Source organism: Brassica rapa, chromosome A03 (assembly GCF_000309985.2).
Source record: "Brassica rapa cultivar Chiifu-401-42 chromosome A03, CAAS_Brap_v3.01, whole genome shotgun sequence".
NCBI lineage: Eukaryota > Viridiplantae > Streptophyta > Magnoliopsida > Brassicales > Brassicaceae > Brassica > Brassica rapa.
Window position 1 is genome coordinate 13,143,724 of NC_024797.2, and position 18,435 is coordinate 13,162,158.

Sequence of the window (18,435 nt, forward strand, 5' to 3'; positions counted from 1 at the left end):
AAGTGTCTTTTTGAAGCCACTCATGGACGGGTGCTGAGAAAATGGTTCAACTTGTAAAATCTATATTTTCTTCGTCCATGAATCCTTTTTGGCAATTCTACTTCCTATGGTTGCATTGATGAGTTTGCTGTTTCTGGCAAGTGGTTTCATGGCAAAGTTTCATCTAGTTGTTGACATATGTACTTTGTACTGAACATATGTCGCTAGACGCTAGTAGCTCATAAGTGGCTGGTGTAGCAATTTGGTGAGAGGCTCTGGTCGAGTTATAGTTTTGATAATCAAGTAGTAGTAACCTAAGCAGACTTAAACCAGTATGTTCAAAGTTAGATTTTTGCTGGAAACAAAGTTGTTCCTACTGTCTGAAGTTGAATTTGGATTTTAGCCCATACAATTTATCTTATAGTTCAGTAACAGACGATTTAGTTTCTGACATTAGTTGGAAAGCATTTAAAACTCGGATTTGGCAATGTGATACCCAATTTACTATACAGAGCTAAGTGCATTCCTCCCATAAATTATCAAATTAGCCAAACATATAAAATAGGGAATTCGTCATTTTCATGCAAAATATCTTTTCCTCAAATATCATAATATCTCGGTAAGAGAGTTCATAGGATGTCTTAGGCTGCAACTAGATGCACATATTTTAAAATAGAATTGTATGGAATGGGTCATTCATGAAGATTCTATAAAAATGTTACCATTTGAGATGAATTAAAAATAAAATGCAAAGAATGAAATGAAATGGAATATGTGGAATGCAATGTAGTTAAAAAACATTCAGCAACAAAAAGTTTCGTGAATGTAAGGAATGAAAAATAAAATAAGAATTTTATTGGTTTAAAATAAAATAAAATAAAATAAAAACATTCAGCAACAAAATCAAATTTGTAATCGTTCTCTTTTGTTGGTTTAAATGTGCTCTGCCCATATATATTTTTAAATCCGATAGTTAAGAAAATGAAAGTACTAAAGACGCAAACAACTAGGGATACTTTCAAATGAAAGCAATCACATGAAAGTATGAAACGTTTCTTTAAAATCAAAGGTCGAGGGAACAAACAGCACAACTCAGTCTTCAAATCTTGAACCCAGAACCTCTAAAAGCTCAAAGCTTTTATTTTTGGTCATATGTTTCAAACATCAAATCATCAATCTTGCATTTACCGCCTTCTGTTCCCACCACCTCTGCTTCGGTGTCGGGGGTTGTTCATCCAGTGATTGCGAAGTCCCCTACTCGTGATGGCTGTAGCAGAACGTTGTTGAAAACGGCTTATGCCAAATGCTCCTAGCGATCCCAGATCCAAGAACCCATCTTCCAGAGAATCATCAGAGTGAAGGTCATCATCATCATAATCATCATTGTAAGGCTCAATAACATAGTCTCCAAAAACCATAGCTCCGGGTGTTGACGACATCAGTGTGCTAATTACATCACTCCTCTCCCTCTCAACTTCAAGCTTCTTCCATTTCTCCTCCATCACAGGATCAATGGCTCTTGGTTTAGCTCTCGGGTGAACCTCCTTAACATGTTTCTTGAGCTGTCTATAGCTTCCGGAAAACAAACAGCTGTCTTTCATGCATGTCCTTTTCTTCGAATTCATAAACTTTCGCGCATCTTTCACCACAGTCCAGCCTTTCACCTGGCCCCGACAAAGCGGGCACAGCAGCTCTGCAGGTTTACCGCTCTTCTCATCCTTGGCATAGGCGTTTTTGTACTGCTCTAGACAGTTTGAGAACCGGTTTCCAGTGGCACACATGTAAGGACGGCAACCTTTGTGGTAAGAGGAGCAGAGGAGGACAACCGAGTGGTGAGGGATCTCAAGACAGACGGGGCATGTTACACCCTTCCAAGCTTTCCCTTTCAGTGCCTTCTTCTTATGTGGCTTTTCCTGGTTTTCTTTGCTTATAGCCTTTTTAATATTCTTGAGAGCGTGTGGTCTTTCCCCAGATCGATAGTGGAGACCATCTGCATTAACTCTCCCCATCTGCCGAACAACATAAAATATTAATACACTTCACAAAACTCTTCCAAAGCAAAGCAATCAACAATTACAATAGTACAGTTTGTTTCAAAGATACCAACAATACTAAAAGGAAAGAACACAATCTAAGAGGATATGATGATCAAATACCAAAACAAGGCAAGTATTGTTATGTTTCAAGAATGCAAAGGAGAGAGACTATCCTACAACCTCATAGTTCTATATGAATATTTAGATAAGGTGAAGTATCCTTACCTTTTCCTACAAACCATCCTACCAAAAAACCCACCCCATCTGATAATGCCAGCAGAGCTTTATCGGCGGGAGAAAAACCCACAACTTTCGAGGTTCTCACCGACAGCATTGGGCTCAGAATGCAAAACAAGTATCAGAGTTATATGAAACACAGAGCGAATGCAGAAAGTCAAAAGGACGAATAAAGAGAATACCCTAAAACTCAGAGCAAAGATCGAGCGAAAGCATAAGAGATCAAATAGCTTAGAGATCGAGAGCATACCTCAGACGATCGGGAACGACGGATTCCGGTGGAAGAAGGGTTGCTTGGTTTACTGGGGATTGCGGAGGAGACGCCCTAAGCGGCGGTCTCAACGTTGGATATAGTTTTTAATCTCACGCCCAGAGATTTCAGTTGTTTGTTTATAAGGCCAAACTCTTTTTGGATTTGTTCTTTGTAGGCCCATTCCTAATTCCTCAGGTCCGGTAGGCCCAATACTTATGGCGGTACACTATTTTATTGAGAAGTATAATAGTAGGATACAACTCGTATTTAACGCAGGTTATATTTTATTTTTTTTAATACAAAATAACGAAAACAATTCATGTCTACCAAACAATATCGTGTTTATCGGAATAAATGGAAGAATATTTGATTACAAAAAGATGAGAGATATATTGGGTGCTATGCTGAATTCATGGAACTTCTAGTGATTTTGATTTGAATCGCTACTTATCCGTAACTCTACGAAGCAAACTAAAAATTAATATGTGTAAAAAACAAAGCAATCACAATACTTTTAGAAACGAATATTCTACACAATCTGTTATATATATATTCAAAAAATTATACATAATATTTAAATACTATATTTTATGTAAAATTTATAGTTTTTTATTTATTAAATTTATTATATAAGTTATTAGAATTTTAGAAAGTAAATATTTTTTTGTAATAAAATATATTTGTATTTTTTAAATAATTTTATTTGTACGGATCGAATCGATTCTGATAATTAACAGATCGGATTATGAATATTTGATCGGTGCCCTTCTTTGAACCAATTCAGAATAAGAAGGGATATAAAGGGCGGCGGGTAGGAAACGGTGGTTTGAAGAAAAATAGTTAGTCCAATGGGATTGAAGATATAATCGACATGTAAAAATCTGTTTTGGTCTCCGAAAATGTCTGGAGTCAGAATTTCATTGATAAAAAAGTCTATTGACCGCATTCATTCAACAGGCCAAAAATGTAGGATCTAAGTTGAATAATAGACTTCAATAAAATACGTTTTTGACCAAAAATCTACAAAAAAACAAAAAAAGACCATACGTGAAGGGGTCATACGATAGTTAGAGAAAAGAACCCAACGGTAAAAGAAATGTGCAGAGATACAAACAGAAGAAAGAACTAGCAAACCCAGATTATACATTACATCACATTACATATGGGATACATACACTATAACTTAACAAAACCTATACACTCAAAACCCCAAAGTTACACTCTAATTTATCCTTTTCCTAGAAGAATATGGCTCTTCAGTTTTAGAATCAAGCCCAACACAACTTAAACAACAAATAACCAATGAATGAGCCAGAATATGTTTCCAAGCAGTTTAGCTCTTGCTGCCCAACTGAACCACAGACTTGTGTTGAAGAATCATACTCCGAGTTTCCCCAATTTTTTTAAGTTTCTATAAGGTCTTATCCATCTCTCACAAATCTCTGCTTACTCCTGCTCACATACATTAGGACATCAACGTTAGAATCTACAACTCTCGACTCATATATTCTCGTGCAAAAGAAACCAAGAGTTTCACCAATGTAGACATTCTACTAAGTTAGCCTCGTCTATGGAGAAGTGAAGATCTTGATTCCCGAGCCTGAGGTTGATAAGGGCCGTTTTACAAATGGGTGGTTCAGTAGCTCAGCCGCAGTTGGCCTCTCCTCTGGGTTCACTCGGAGACACTTAATTATAAAATCTCGGGCGTCTAGTGATAATGTATCAGGTATGTCCGGAAGCTCACCCTTTCCGATCCTAAACAGGGCTTGATACTGCATGTTTGCACAAAATCTGACATCAACTCTTTTTTTCAACGACATCAACTCTTATTTTACTGGGAAAGGAAAACCCATAAATAAATAAACAATAACCTAAAAATTAAAGGTCAAATAAACAACTAGACTGAATATTAAACAAAGCTGGACGACTTACGGGGTTTTCTAGATCGCAGTAGGGGATCTTCCGAGTCAGCAATTCCAGCACAGTGCACCCAAGGCTCCATATATCAGCTGAACTTCCATACCCGTCACTACGCTTGAGGTTAATAACCTGAACAGAATCAACCATAAAAGCATAGCCTTAAATACTGTGAATGTGAAATGAATCCAAAGTTACACATTAGTAACGAGTTATACCAATAGTTCGAGATCCGATAATTATGTTGGAGAGCAATATGTTTGTCTATTATTGTATTCATATAATCAAAAGAGTAGAAAGGAAATGTTTAATAATCTCCAAAAACAATACCTCTGGAGCCATCCAGAATGGAGTCCCCTTGCTGGACTTAATGTCGTTTAGTTTTGAAACCTAAATGACAAAATGACACAATACAAAATAAATAAATAAATAAATAAATAAATAAACCACAGAAGCAACTACTTTAGAGCAAAACCTATAGATATCTACAAATGGAAAAGAACCTTTGCCAATCCAAAGTCTGCAAGCTTAACAGCTCCACTTGCGTCCACCAATATATTTGCACATTTGATGTCCCTTTTGTCGAATCAGATGAAAAAAGTAAGGGAAACAGGAAATACAGGGACAACTATGACAAGAAAGGTTTCTACTAGTCTTTACCGGTGGATGAAACCTTCTCCGTGGAGATATTTCAAGCCGTCAAGGATCTGTCTGGTGTAGGTGGACACTACAGAGTCCCGAAGCGGGTATTTTTGGTAAAGTTTTAGAAGAGAGCCTTGGGACACAAGCTCAAGAAAGATGTACAAATTCGACCCATCCTGCAACACACCAAATAGGCGTTACTGATTGAGCTGCGAGTGTTAAGAGGAAAGCCAGAGCGGGAACATACCTTGGCTGTGCCACGATATCTCACTATATTCTGGTGCTGAAGCTGACTAAGTAATGCAATCTCCTATATAAATGAAGCGAGGAGGATAAGCAACCAACCTTTGACAAATGATATAAGCTATATATATATATATATCTCACCCTTTCTAATTGTTGAATGCACTCTTGTGCCTGACTTCCCTGATCAATAAGTGAAACTTCCTTGACAGCAAAGAAGTCCCCATCACTATCCATCAAAAAAGATTCATTCATCAGCCAAATGCATAAAGTAAAAGCTCTCTTTGTACCTTAATTCAAGTTGAAATGCACTAGGACTTACCCAGAAATGCCTTCATAGACGGAGCCAAATGAACCTCGTCCCAGAAGGTCACCCTTCAGCCAAGACGTGATGATAGTTCCAGAAGAATAAACCGGCGAGGTGTTGGATACTGTGCTAGAGGAGTCACCACCCTCGTTTGTAGTGAATGAGCATGACTCATCAGCAGTAACCGCGAGAAGCCTCCCCTGCGCTTCCACTTCATCTGCCTTGTCGGAAGAAGAAGAAGAAGAAGACGAACTTGGCCGCTTAACAATTTCATCTTCCGGCCCCAAATGCATAAGGAAGTCCCAAGATGATCCTTGGTGATCAATAGGAGGTCGCTTCGCCGGAGGAGGCTTAAGCACAGATGGCCTTACTCCTTTTATACCACCACCACCACCACCAACAGGCACAACATCAGTGGAGCTAGGAACAAGATAACCTCTGGACATTACCCGCTGAAGACCACGCTTTGTACCACCACCATCAACCACAACCCTATCGGCTAAACTCCCAATCTCGGAATTAGCATCACCACCAGGACCTGGTCCACTCCAATCGTGGTCGAAAGAGTTAGACCTGTTGATAACCTCGGAAGAGGAACGCATCATGGAAGCTTCCCAGGCGTCGAAAGAAATAGCCAAATCGTCAGGGCCAGAGACGCCAATGGACTTAAAGATCCGATCCAACTCGCCATCGCCTCCTCCGAAGATGCGGAAGCTGGTTCGATCTACCTCAAGAGAGCGCGTCATCAGAGAAGAAGTGGAAACGGAGAGATCGTCAGCTGAGGAGCTGGAAGAAGAAGCAGCGTCATAGTTGACGTTCTTCAAGGCGCCAATACGCTCTAGCTTCCGCTCCGCTCCTCTTCTACCCGAAGCTTTCTTCATACGAGCTATAAACCTATCCATAAATAGCTAAATCCATACACAAGGTGTTTTTTTGAGTACCGCACCTTTATTGATTTGTGTGATTGATTGCTTTCAAATGGTAATTTTCCGAGAAAATCTACAAGTGCGGGAGTGAGGACCGAAGATTGTGCAAACCCTGGCGGCCGAAGAAGAAAATAAAAAGGAAAAGGAAAAGTAAACGAAAACACGGTTTTTCCCTGAAATAATTGGTCTCATTTCTCTGTGTTTCATTCCTCATCTTTTTAGTTTGTTTTTTTTTTTGTTGGTGGGTCCTATACAGCGTCTTTTGTTTCCTTTTTTTTTTCTTTAACATGTCGAGGCTTATCTTTTTTTTTTGTCAACATATCGAGGCTTATCTAATTGGGCTTTTCAGGCCTTCCAGTTTCAATGGGTAAGATCTATAATGTTACAAGTTATAAGAAATCCATGGTTAGTGTTCAATAAAAAAAACTAAGTAAAGGTTATTGGTTGTTGTATTTTAATAGATTTGAAAATCCGAACTAAATCTAATATTATCAGTTCTATGATTTTCAAATATGTATTAAAATTATGTGTTATTGATTTAATAATTTATAAATTTTATATCAAATCAAGTGTTATTCAATCGTACGGATTTACTAATATATTTGATTTTATAATGGATTTGTTTGGATTTTTTGGTGAAAAATACAAAGACTCAAATCCGAGGGAAAACTTCCGAATTTGCATATTTTACTTGGATTTCCAAATCAATCAAAATATATAAACCAATAACACCTTGAATTTTGAAGGAGATTACAAAACAAATTTATATTTTATTTTTATTTTCCGAGTTATAAAAAAAAATAACAAGAAGACATGAATTTTGCACCACTAGTTTAATTTTCAAAACCACATATATATATATATATATATGATATATGTGTGTGTTGTTGACAAAATAAATTAAGTAATTTTTTTTTAATAGTTAATAAATGTAACATTAGTGTGACTCGGCGTTGGTCGGGGAATGATGTTCTACTTATGAATATTAAATTTTGGGCAAATAGTTTAGATTTTCTTAAAAATGATATATATGTAAAGTATATGAAATTATGGTGATAAAATTTATTAAAACGTGTAATAGTAAAAATAGTGATTTAATTAAATGACATTTGTCACTATATATTGGCATAAATAAGGAAATAATCTTATGGTATTAAATCAATACTATACTAAAAGCAACATATAAGGCTCTATGGAGGTGTCCACGTCGGATGATATATTCAACCAGTCATATTACACAAAACGGCCACGTCATTACGAGGTTACAATGGTTTGGGTTCGTATTTTCGGCCCGTTTTATCTGTTGATTTTAATGGTTTGGGCTTCTGTGTATTAGGCCTGTTTTTCTGTAGGCGATGGCCCATGGGTGGTGATGAGTTACGCGTCATATGTCGTAGCCTCTATTGCGTCGTCACCTTCCTTTCCACTTCTATCTCTGCCGTTTCTCACCTCTCCAAATCTGAATCGACGAGTAACTTCACCACTAGCTTTTGTAATCAAACCTCTTCACCATTAACTTCTCTAATCAAATCTTGCTTTAACCCATTTAATGGATTCTTTTCGTCTTCTTCTCTGTTTTACTATTTATAAATCTCTTCTCCGATCTCATGCCTCCATCAAAGCTGTTACGATTCTCTCAAATACTCATCCCGATGGAGCTTACCCGTAACTCTTCATCCTCCACCAAACGCACGTCCGGCAAGAAGACCGTCGTCTCCTCTGCGTCTGCTAAGCCAAACGGAAAGTCTATTGTCGTCTCCTCTGCGTCTGCTAAGCCAAACGGAAAGTCTATTGCTTCCTCTGCGACTGCGATGACTCCTAGCGCGCATGCGTCTGTTGGAACGGCCAACCCGATGAACCCTGAAGCTACTACCGGTCTCTCATCCGCTCATCGCGACCAAGTGATGTTGTTCAGGGATGTTTTGCTGGGCCCACAGGAAGCCGAGTTGAGGTTCCGGCTGATTCACTTATGGGAGGCTCGAAATCCAAATACCAAAATTCTCATTGGTCAAGAGATGCTCCTTATCGACGAAGAGGTTTGTTTCCAATTTTTTACTTATTTTGTTTGGTTTTGCACGACTGAGATAGTGTATTAATTAATTAATGATTTGGATTTATCGACAGGGAACTGTTATTCAGGGTTTTGTTCCGGCTGGTCGTGTAGGAACATTTGATCTCTCAGCTGGTTCCGTCTATAAGTTGACCAACTTTTTCGGATCCAGAAGCAAAATTCAGTATCGGGTTGCTGATCATAGCGCCACCGTTTCATTCTCTTGGAATTCTTCTTTGTCGGTCTTTGAGAATCCTCCGGTTCTCTTTCCAGTAGATAGGTTCAGGTTCCACAGCTACGATGAGTTTAGGGCCAACTGTAACTCCAAGGGTGATCTTTATGGTAAGCCATGTTGAACTATTTAGATTACCTTTTATAGTTGAGCTACTGATGATGATCTTATAGATACGTTTGTTAAATTATGAGAGTATAATTGATCTTATAGATACGTTTGTTAAATTATGAGAGTATAATTATATATGGGTTTGTTATATTACTATAGTATAAGATTGATGTATACGGTTTATATTTTGGTATCTCAGACTATGTTGGCCACATGAAGCTGGTGAATGGGCAAACTATCTCTGAACACATGGTTCTTGACGAAGCTGATATAGCAGAGAAACGGCATCTGTGTGTTCATGTTCAGACACTTGAGTATGTTTCTCCAACCTTAGCCTCTTTCGTTTTGTGTTATTGTTAACACATAATTTTGTCTTATGTAGCGGACCAGTGATGAAGCTCTATCTATGGGACCAGGCTGCATCCGACTTCTGCCAGAAATTCAAATCGTATGGAGGGACTCCAAGCGTTCTTCTGGTCACCACAGTGAATCCTAAGCATCTTGGAGGTTAGCATTCCACTTTAAAACATCATGTTCCTATTCAGACCTTAGAGAAATTCTATAAAACTACCTTAAGTAAACTTTAATTGTTAGGTGAGCAATCATATAGTATGTTATGGTTAATCACATTCATTCATATGTTATTAACAGGAACCCTTGCTATCACTTCTATGTCGTCATCTCGAATGTTCATGGATTCCGACGTCCAGCCTAGCAAGGACTATCTCGAATGGTAGGGATTTGTGTATGCAGTTATTATCATTCATCTGTTGATGTGACATTTCGTGCAGCTTATTATCTAACATACTTACGGCTTATTTGCATCAGGTTGAATTCTAACGCAGAAATTGCTAATAGTGTTGCTGCTGAGGTTGTCACTAAGCCGGAGGCAGTGACTCTTGAGGAGCTATTCACCTACATCAAGCAAGAAACTTCAAAGGTACAATATTTTTTATTTTTTTTATGTTTTTAAATACGTTTGCATGTGCATGGGAACTAATGAGGTTTATTTTAATTTCCACGATGAAGGTCGCTTGGTTTGAATGCACGGCAACAATAGATGATGTTGTCCGGGGTTCTCCTTGGTATTACATTTCTTGCGGTGGATGTAATAGCAAGGCTTTCAAAGGTCATACCTCTATGATTTGCAACAATAAGAAGTGTTGGAAGACTGAGATCACAGGCGTTCCTCAGTAAGTGTTGTGATCATAGTTGAACTATGTTTTATCAGCGCTGGTAGCTAATCTTGATTTCTTGTAGGTACCTCACAAAGATATCAGTTTATGATAAGAGTGAGCAAGCAGTTTTTGTCATTCTTGGCGATGCTGGCAAGGAGCTGAGTGGGAAACATGCTGCAGAATTGGTTGCTACTTATTTTGAGGTGATTTCCTACCTGATTATACATCATATACATATTTGTGTTACTGCTGACCATCGCCTATTCATGGATTCCGAAAGGCAGTATTAGTTGACCTAACGTACATATTGCTTGGTTATTAGTCTAATGAAGGAGTTGGAGCTGATCATTGTGTGCCGATCCCGCGAGCTTTACTTGACACGATAGGCCAGACTCGCAAATTCATCGTCAAAGTCTCGGATCACAATTTCTCAGGCAAGACTCAGACCATAACTGTAACGAAGATACTCCCACTGGCAGTTGCTCTTCCAGCAACATCCGAGGAACCTGGTGCTTCCAGTGGCTTTGGAAACTCTGCGGGTGATAGGGCTAGAAAAGCAGCTGAGATTCTTGAGTCAGATGAGGCCAAGCGGTGCAAGAGTGGCTGATATAGCTTCAAGCTCTCCTCCTACGCAGTGATTGTTTTTGCTGCAGTTCGAGTTATGTTTTATGCTTTCTGAATGACTTTGCGTTTTTTTCATTTCAACTTTCAGACTTTTGTCTTTTATGTTTAAGTTCCTTGAATACAATTTTCATTTTATGGTTTTTACGATCTCTTAAGCCAATTTACTTATCTTATTTTGAACTTTTTAATAGTTAGTAAGGATTAGCTTAGTTTATAGGTGCTGAGTCGTCTTCTTACTACATTAAGCACATCAGTGGCTTCAGATGCAGAATCAGGATTAGTAACAGGATATGAGGAATGGTTAGGGGCGTGGATCCATAGGCATGAATCTGTAGTCACAGTTTGGATACTAATTTTTCATTTCAGAATTAAAGAATCTTTCACATAGATTTATATAGTCTAAAGCAGACACACAACCCAGACTTATTTTGTTGCATCATAATTAAGCATCTAGATCTCAACAAAAAAATAAGCTTGTGATCACAAAACATGACAAATATGAAGTTTATATACTGTTGCGCTCACTTATATGTCCTAAATCAAACAAAAGTACAAACCTGCATTGCATGCCGATCTAATGAAATTGAAGTACGTCTTACATATTTAAAAAAAAATTAAATCTTTTTAATTAGTCATCCAAATATTTATATATATGGAATATTTATATACATGGAGTGAGGGTTACTGATCTATTCTTTAATAATTATTAAAAATTTAACCATATTATTCAAAAAATTTAATATGATATAAATAAAAAAACAACAATACTTAAACTTTAGTAGTATAGAACAATATACATGTGGACAATATATGAATTAATATTTTTACGATCAGAACATTTTATTTTTAAAAATAACTAACTCAAAATTTTCCAGTGCTATATGGAAAAAATAAATGATATAATCCAAAAATTGAATAAATACCTTTAAAGGAATATTGATCATATGAAAATGTGTTAGTATATTTTTCATAACTTTTAGCTAATTATTTTGAAAAAAACCAAAAAAATTAAAAAAAAAATGTACAACTATGTACATGTTAGACAGGTTTCTATAAGTCAGTTTTAAACCGATAATGTATTCAAAATTAGTATTACATAAACACATTTCCTATTCCTGAAGGTCAGCAGAAGCCAAAAAAAAAACCAAAACCAAAAAATCATTATATGAGAGTTCGAACCCAGCTTGAGTGCATATAAGAGGGCTATTCTACCAGTCAAATTAGCAAACAATTAGGTTAGTATTTTACCCCTAATATCGTAACAACACTTACTTTTATAGATTTACAAAGAAATATAGCAATAGACTTTTTATATGCTTATATGTAATTTATATTTATAGGACATCGTAGTCAAAAAAATTATTGACTTATTAGTTATATATATAATTATATATACATGAGATTGCTCGCAGACTTTTGTTAATAGACATGATTTACATCTAATCACCAGATATCCAATCTCAAACTTATTAAGACTCGAACATTTTTCCGCGCGTAGCGCGGACGAAACCTCTAGTTTCTGTAATACCTATAAATTGAGAAGAAATATTACAACAGTTTCTCAAAACAATTTCTTTAAGAAAAAAAAAAAAACCTAAGTATTACAAAAGAAAAAAAGAAGATATAAAAACAAAAACTTAAGTACAACTTCTGCCTTAGGAAGAGAGAAAGCTAGAGAAAGAGGCTGCTGTTTGTTCATGAGTTTTCTTCTTCTTCCAAGTATTCCCAAAACACAGAGAGAGAGCAAATAAAAAGAACATTCGGCCTCTCGTCTCCTCTTCCCATCGCAAAACCCTAATTTGGCGTCTACAAACCCTAATTGCATCATCATCATCCTCTATTCTAATCGCTCCCCGTTTTATCCCTCGAATTCGTTTTTTTTTTGGTTTCTTCCAAAATTTTCGTTGGCTTCTCCCTCCTTGCCATTGAGCGATTTCATCCAAACAAATCCAAATAATCTCGGTCTGGGTTTGGTCGTGGTGCGTTTGCACTCATCGTGCTGTGTTGAATCTTAGGGATTAGGGAGATTAACATTGGGAGTGATAGTCGTGAGATAATTGCCTTGCCCCCTAGTTGTTAGGGTGCCATTTCATGCTAGTCTTTTATTGATAGTGATGATGATCGTCTAGCAATCTGTGTTTGGAACGAATCAATTGTTCGTTGTGGTGTTAGAGATAGGAAGAGGGAGGAGCGAGGAATTGCAAAATTGGTTGATGGAGAAACGTGAACCCTCTTTGGTACCTGAATGGCTGAGAAGTGCAGGGAATGGTTCTAGTGTTGGGAGTAAAAATCACATTCTATCATCTTCTGCTCGCTCAGGTATGCTCCATCCAATCCTGTTCTTAACATTTTAGTTTCCTTTCCATACCATTGTGCCTGACTCTCCTTTTTGTTTGTTTGTTTTGGTTTTAGATTCTTCTTTGTTACTTAATAACAGCAAGACTAGGAACCCTAGGACCAAAGCCACCGATGTTGATTCTCCTCCTTTTCTTGACCGGTCTTGTTCCACCAATGCCCGGAGGGGCTCTACAAAAAATGCATATAGCAACTTCAATGTTCAAAGGAGCAATAGAGATAAAGATCGGAGCAGCAGGGAGAGCTACATAGACTACCCATGGGACCATGATACTTGTTTCCCTTTCGGTACCATCTTAAATGAAGTGCAGTTAAGGCGTTCTAATTCAATGACAACTAGGAAACAGGACGACCACCCACGGTTTTCTATGGGTTTCAAAGACGGTAGAAGCATTTACAACAGAAATGGTATGCTTCCTCCTGCAAAGAGCTCTGAGAGGAATGAAGACGCTGTAAGAATTTCATCTCCTTGTCTAAGTCCTGCTGTTGCTGGTAACTCAGGCTTGACTCCTGGGGAACATTGGACATCGGCTCTGGCAGAGGTTCCCATTGTTATTGACAAGAGTGCTTCTGACCCCGTTGCTGCTAATGTTGCTACCTTAACGGGACAGACTCGTAACATGGCTGAAGCATTGTTGCAGCCTCCTAGAACTAGTACACCTCCCCAGGTATATGATTTGTATCTTTCTGTTGCTTTATACTACACTTGCCTCTCTTTTTTTTTTTTTTTTTTTTATCTGAGATGTTAACTTTTATTAGGAATCTTCAAAGATACAGAGACTTGAGGACCGAGCTCTTAAGCTAATACCGGTTCTGCCTTCTACACCAAAGGGCTCAGTAAGTTTTTTTTCCCCGCAGCTATTATTAATTTCCTCCTGTTACCTTAGGCGATACTCAGTTTATTTTGGTTTAATTCGTTAGGTTCTGAGTTCTTCTGATAAATCCAAGACCAAACCAATGGCTCGAAGTGGTGAAACTGGTCTTGCTTCGTTTAGAAACACCCACCAGCAATCCTCTATTCGGCTAGGTAATCTCCCTTCTAATTCTGGTAGTCAGATCAAGCCTGATACTACTAAGAAGATGGTGGTTCTCAAACCTGCCGTCAAAGAATCTGCAAGTCCACGTCCTACAAACAACAGCCTGGCTGCTGCTGCTGCTAGCCAGATGATCGCTGCTCCATCTGCACCATCCACTTCTTCTGCGCAAAGTACAAACAATCCAAGGGAGCTCAAGGGAGCCTCGGTAAACATGCCAGCAGAAAAGAAGCTTTCCCTGGCTCAAACTCAGAGCAGGAATGCATTTTTCAGTACTTTGAAGAAGAAGAAGACATCTACAAACATCTCAACTAGCTCTTGCACCATCTCTAAGGAGCTTGTAGCTAGTGACCCTTCAAGTGTAGAAAGAGATGACATGGTCATGGAAAGGGTCGAGAAAGTTTCTGAGAGGGTTAGCGTTTTTGAATCGACAGACCTTCCAGATGAAAAAGAGGCCGAGTTCCTTAAATCCCTTGGGTGGGACGAAAACAATACTGAGGTAGAAGCCCTTACAGACGAGGAGATCAGAGCCTTCTATGAACAGGTATATATGAACATAACAACACTCTTACTTCGGTTGCTTTGATTCTCTCTCATTGTTTTTTTTTCTAACTCATCTGACTTTACATACAGCACAAGGAGGTGAAGCCATCACTGTTGCAAACGCTGCCTACCATTAAAGAGGCAACTGAGGACGCAACTCCCAACTCGTGATCCGGTTTTGAAGATAGTTTTCTCATTTCTCTTTCCTTTTCTTTTCTTTTTAGTTTTATTACTTGGTGGCGTGGACAAGAAGGTGGGGGAGGCTTCAGTTGCACTTTTGAGTGTTGTTCTACTTCAGATAAGCTACAAAATGAGTCTTTGTACATCTATTGGTCTGAAGATAGAGAGAGCTTTTGTTTTGCTATAGCTTCCTTAGGTTTCTAATGTTTGATATGATGAGGAAAAGGTCATAAAACTTTGTTGGTGGTATAAAGAAAATTTAAAGGCTTTCGGTTTCTTTCTTAAAAAATATTAATTTCATCTTTTGTCATTTTTGTTGATTTGGTTTAGGGAAATTTTGCTGTATAATGCTACAAAAATCGCTAATTAGAGCATTTCCAAAAGACGTTTTATAACTTCAAATATGAAGTTTTTGCTCTCCAAAAAAGAGTTTCAAAACTTCAAATTTGAAGTTTCATATTTTTATTTGTATTTTGGTTCATACAATTTCTCATCACATTTATAATTCATAAATATTTTCTTGTTTATTATTTTAATTCTTATAAAAATTATATCTCATAAGTTAACTTATGAATATTAAACTTTAAAACTAGATTTAGATAACAAAAATATACAAAAGAAACTTAACAAAAAAACTTTTGAAAAATTACATGAAGAATTAAAAAAACGTTTATTAGTTTATTATTTTGCTTGAAGTTTAATATTAATTTAGTTATATTGTTTAAAATATTATATTTTAATGTAATATTTTATTAATTAATATTTTTGTAATATGTTTATACATGTGCTAGTTATTTACAAAAGTTTTATGAATTCAAATTAGTTATGACAAATATAAGAACCATATTATAAAATGCAAATAGTTTTGAAGTTAAATTTAAAGTTTTGCTTTTGAAAAAAAACACTTTTAAACTTTAAATATAGAGTTTTGGAAACTTCAAAATAGAGTTCCTTTTTGGAGATGCTCTTAGCTAAATGTCCAATTTCCCTAATACCTATACACACTGTGGTTTTTCTATAATAATTATATTTTGTCCTTTCAGCAACTGGTGAAATCTACAGACAAAAAAAAAATTAGTAACTATTACCTGTCAAAAGTAATTCATGGCCACTTGATATTCACATCCTTTCTTTTTTGTAATTTTTCTCGGAAACTTTCTACGATTATCATGATCTCACTCAGAGAGTATATCAATATCGTCACCACCACTTAAAATCCGAGAGTATTTTGTGATCGAGAAACTTCTCTAAAAGTCCTAACCTTCTCTACATCTGAAACCGCCAAAGCGCCGCCGCAATTACAACTGATGGGGCGAGGAGCATCCCCCGGACCGATTCGCCTCCACATCACCGATTCGACGAAGATCCTTCTTAAATTCTGTTTGTTCAGGTGCTCTGCTTAATTTATCAACCGCAATTACAACTGATGCAGCGAGGAGCATCACCCGGACCGATTCGCCTCCACATCACCTATTCGACGAAGATCCTTCTTAAATTCTGTATGTTCAGGTGCTCTGCTCAATTTATAATTTTGTGGTATTGATGATACAATGGTATTAGAATACTATAATATGGAAATGATAACTAGTTGATAGACAAATAGTATAAAAAATTAAATATTTGAAAACCAGGTTTAGAACTGATTCTCCTAATAGCGTAGGTGATTCAGCTGATGGTGACAAATTAAAATATGAATGACATGCATGCACCATATCTGAGATCCCACTAACAGTGCTGCAACAAACAAGGAAGTCACATACACATGAAGTGGAATTAAGTGGCGTTACTATTCCATCGACGGATTCTTGTTCTATTCTACATGGACATATTATGTAATGCGATATATTTTGTTACTATATTATTTTGTCATGTTTCATTCCATTTGACGATTACTAAAAGTGTTATATTTTGTTTAGAAATATAGTTTGTAATTTTTTTAAGTTTTAATTATGGTTACATGTTTTTGAATCTGTAGAAATTGTACTATATTTTATATTGTATAGTTGAATATTACATAATATAATTTAATATTACATAATATTATGTACTTTTTAGATTTTGATATTTAGGCTTAGGGTTTATATTTGAGTTAGGGTTTAGTGATTTGGGTTTAGGGTTTAGTATTTAGAAAGTGGGGAGGTATGATTGAGGTCAACATTAATTTCTTTCATGCAATCATAGAAATTTCATAATTTTACACCAATATGTACTATATTATTTCTTTTGTTCCATTCTATTTAGGTTTAGAATTTTATATTTGGGTTTAGGGTTTAATATTTAGAGGTTGAGGTGGGATTGGGATAAAGTTTAGTATCTAAAGATTGGAGTTGAGTTATGTTTAGTATTTAGAGGTTGCAGGCGGGTTATAATCCAATACTACATCTGTGATATGAAATAGAACACTCGGTGTATATGCATTTGGTCAATAAATGTCAGCATGGATGACTCTTCTTTCTTTCATTTGGAATAGACATCAAGTGCTCTTCACCTTATATTATAGGGCAATTGTCAATAATAGCACATTTTGAAGTTTATGTCTCAAAAATGACATTAGAAGGAGAAAGTCGCAAAAATGACATTCATTAAAGGGTAAAATTAAAATTAAATAAACAAACAAAAATAAATAAAAATAAATAAATAAAATAAAAAAATGAAAAAAAGAATTTTTTTTTTATAGTTTCAGATTATATGTTTTCAGATTCGAAACTTTTATATTTTTTTTTTGAAATTTTTTTTCTCGAATTTTTTTTATTTTATTTTTCAAATTTTCTTTTTATAATTTAAAAATACTTTTTGAAACTGTTTTTAAAATTTTTATTTTTTATTTTAGTATTTATTTTTTATAAAATTTTAAACCCTAATTTCAAAACCCCACCCCTTAACTCTAAATCCTAAGGTTTGAATTAATTAATCCAAGGGGTATAAATGTATATTTACCTCTTTAATGAAACCTATTTTTGTGACTTTGAGGATTGAGTGCTACTTTGGAAACAAAAACTTGGTTTGATGCTATACTAGTCTTTTTCTCTATATTATATTGGTCATGTTATTTTCCCCACACACTTACCTAATACATGTAAAGAGAAGGGATAGAATCGGATACATTGTGGCATAAATATTAAAAACTACGTTACGTCAAAATCAATGACATTTACCTAATTTGTATTGAAAATATGGCTAGTTTGTAAATAAGCCATTTGGTTTAGTTAATATTTTTTTTTATCATGATCTCAATTCTTTTTTTAAAAACATTCTTGTGAGTTATCATGAACTTTTAATCTTTTCTTTGACGATTGAAAAAATATTAAAATTTTAATTTTATATTAATAATATTTGATTTACATGTTATACTAAAAATTTATTTAAAATAATAATATAATTCTTATATACATTGTGTTATTATCTGAAAAAATATTGTGAAAACATGATAATTCTTATTTATTTAGTTTTATGATATAATTAAAAAATTATTAATAATATTAGATTGATATATTATATTAGATAATTTATTATAAATTAATATAAACAATTATAAAAAAGAACAAATTAAAGGAAAATTGCCACAAATACCACATTCATTGTATAACT

General features: G+C 35.8%; 4 protein-coding genes across 8 annotated transcripts; 2 read left to right on the forward strand and 2 right to left on the reverse strand.

Annotated features, from left to right (window-relative positions):
* Positions 1 to 887: 887 nt before the first annotated feature.
* LOC103858479 lies at positions 888 to 2,660 on the reverse strand. Of its 3 annotated transcripts, XM_009135845.3 has the most exons (3): positions 2,503 to 2,613; positions 2,241 to 2,353; positions 888 to 1,988 (listed from the first exon to the last, which is right to left on the reverse strand). In XM_009135845.3, the coding sequence occupies exon 3, from the start codon at positions 1,986 to 1,988 to the stop codon at positions 1,164 to 1,166; it is 825 nt and encodes a 274-aa protein (XP_009134093.1). In that variant the 5' UTR covers positions 2,241 to 2,353; positions 2,503 to 2,613; the 3' UTR covers positions 888 to 1,163. The 3 variants fall into 3 exon arrangements, with proteins under 3 accessions (XP_009134093.1, XP_009134094.1, XP_033144729.1); XM_009135846.3 differs by lacking the exon at positions 2,241 to 2,353 and having other exon boundaries at positions 2,503 to 2,660; XM_033288838.1 differs by having other exon boundaries at positions 2,241 to 2,609.
* An 896-nt stretch (positions 2,661 to 3,556) lies between these two features.
* On the reverse strand, positions 3,557 to 6,758 carry LOC103858480 (mitogen-activated protein kinase kinase kinase 1). 2 transcript variants are annotated; one of them, XM_009135849.3, is made up of 9 exons: positions 5,630 to 6,758; positions 5,452 to 5,536; positions 5,312 to 5,374; positions 5,083 to 5,240; positions 4,926 to 4,998; positions 4,753 to 4,812; positions 4,438 to 4,554; positions 4,043 to 4,277; positions 3,557 to 3,957 (listed from the first exon to the last, which is right to left on the reverse strand). In XM_009135849.3, the coding sequence occupies exons 1-8, from the start codon at positions 6,514 to 6,516 to the stop codon at positions 4,074 to 4,076; spliced, it is 1,647 nt and encodes a 548-aa protein (XP_009134097.1). In that variant the 5' UTR covers positions 6,517 to 6,758; the 3' UTR covers positions 3,557 to 3,957; positions 4,043 to 4,073. The 2 variants fall into 2 exon arrangements, with proteins under 2 accessions (XP_009134097.1, XP_009134096.1); XM_009135848.3 differs by having other exon boundaries at positions 3,559 to 4,277.
* A 419-nt stretch (positions 6,759 to 7,177) lies between these two features.
* LOC108871157 lies at positions 7,178 to 11,665 on the forward strand. Its single transcript, XM_033288829.1, has 9 exons — positions 7,178 to 8,576; positions 8,665 to 8,932; positions 9,133 to 9,247; positions 9,316 to 9,440; positions 9,585 to 9,666; positions 9,762 to 9,873; positions 9,963 to 10,126; positions 10,194 to 10,314; positions 10,434 to 11,665. The coding sequence occupies exons 1-9, from the start codon at positions 8,148 to 8,150 to the stop codon at positions 10,716 to 10,718; spliced, it is 1,701 nt and encodes a 566-aa protein (XP_033144720.1). The 5' UTR covers positions 7,178 to 8,147; the 3' UTR covers positions 10,719 to 11,665.
* Positions 11,666 to 12,392: 727 nt separating this feature from the next.
* LOC117133009 lies at positions 12,393 to 15,147 on the forward strand. 2 transcript variants are annotated; one of them, XM_033288836.1, is made up of 5 exons: positions 12,393 to 13,054; positions 13,148 to 13,758; positions 13,862 to 13,927; positions 14,012 to 14,668; positions 14,758 to 15,147. In XM_033288836.1, the coding sequence occupies exons 1-5, from the start codon at positions 12,949 to 12,951 to the stop codon at positions 14,836 to 14,838; spliced, it is 1,521 nt and encodes a 506-aa protein (XP_033144727.1). In that variant the 5' UTR covers positions 12,393 to 12,948; the 3' UTR covers positions 14,839 to 15,147. The 2 variants fall into 2 exon arrangements, with proteins under 2 accessions (XP_033144727.1, XP_033144726.1); XM_033288835.1 differs by having other exon boundaries at positions 12,398 to 13,054; positions 13,850 to 13,927.
* The last annotated feature ends 3,288 nt before the right edge of the window (positions 15,148 to 18,435 follow it).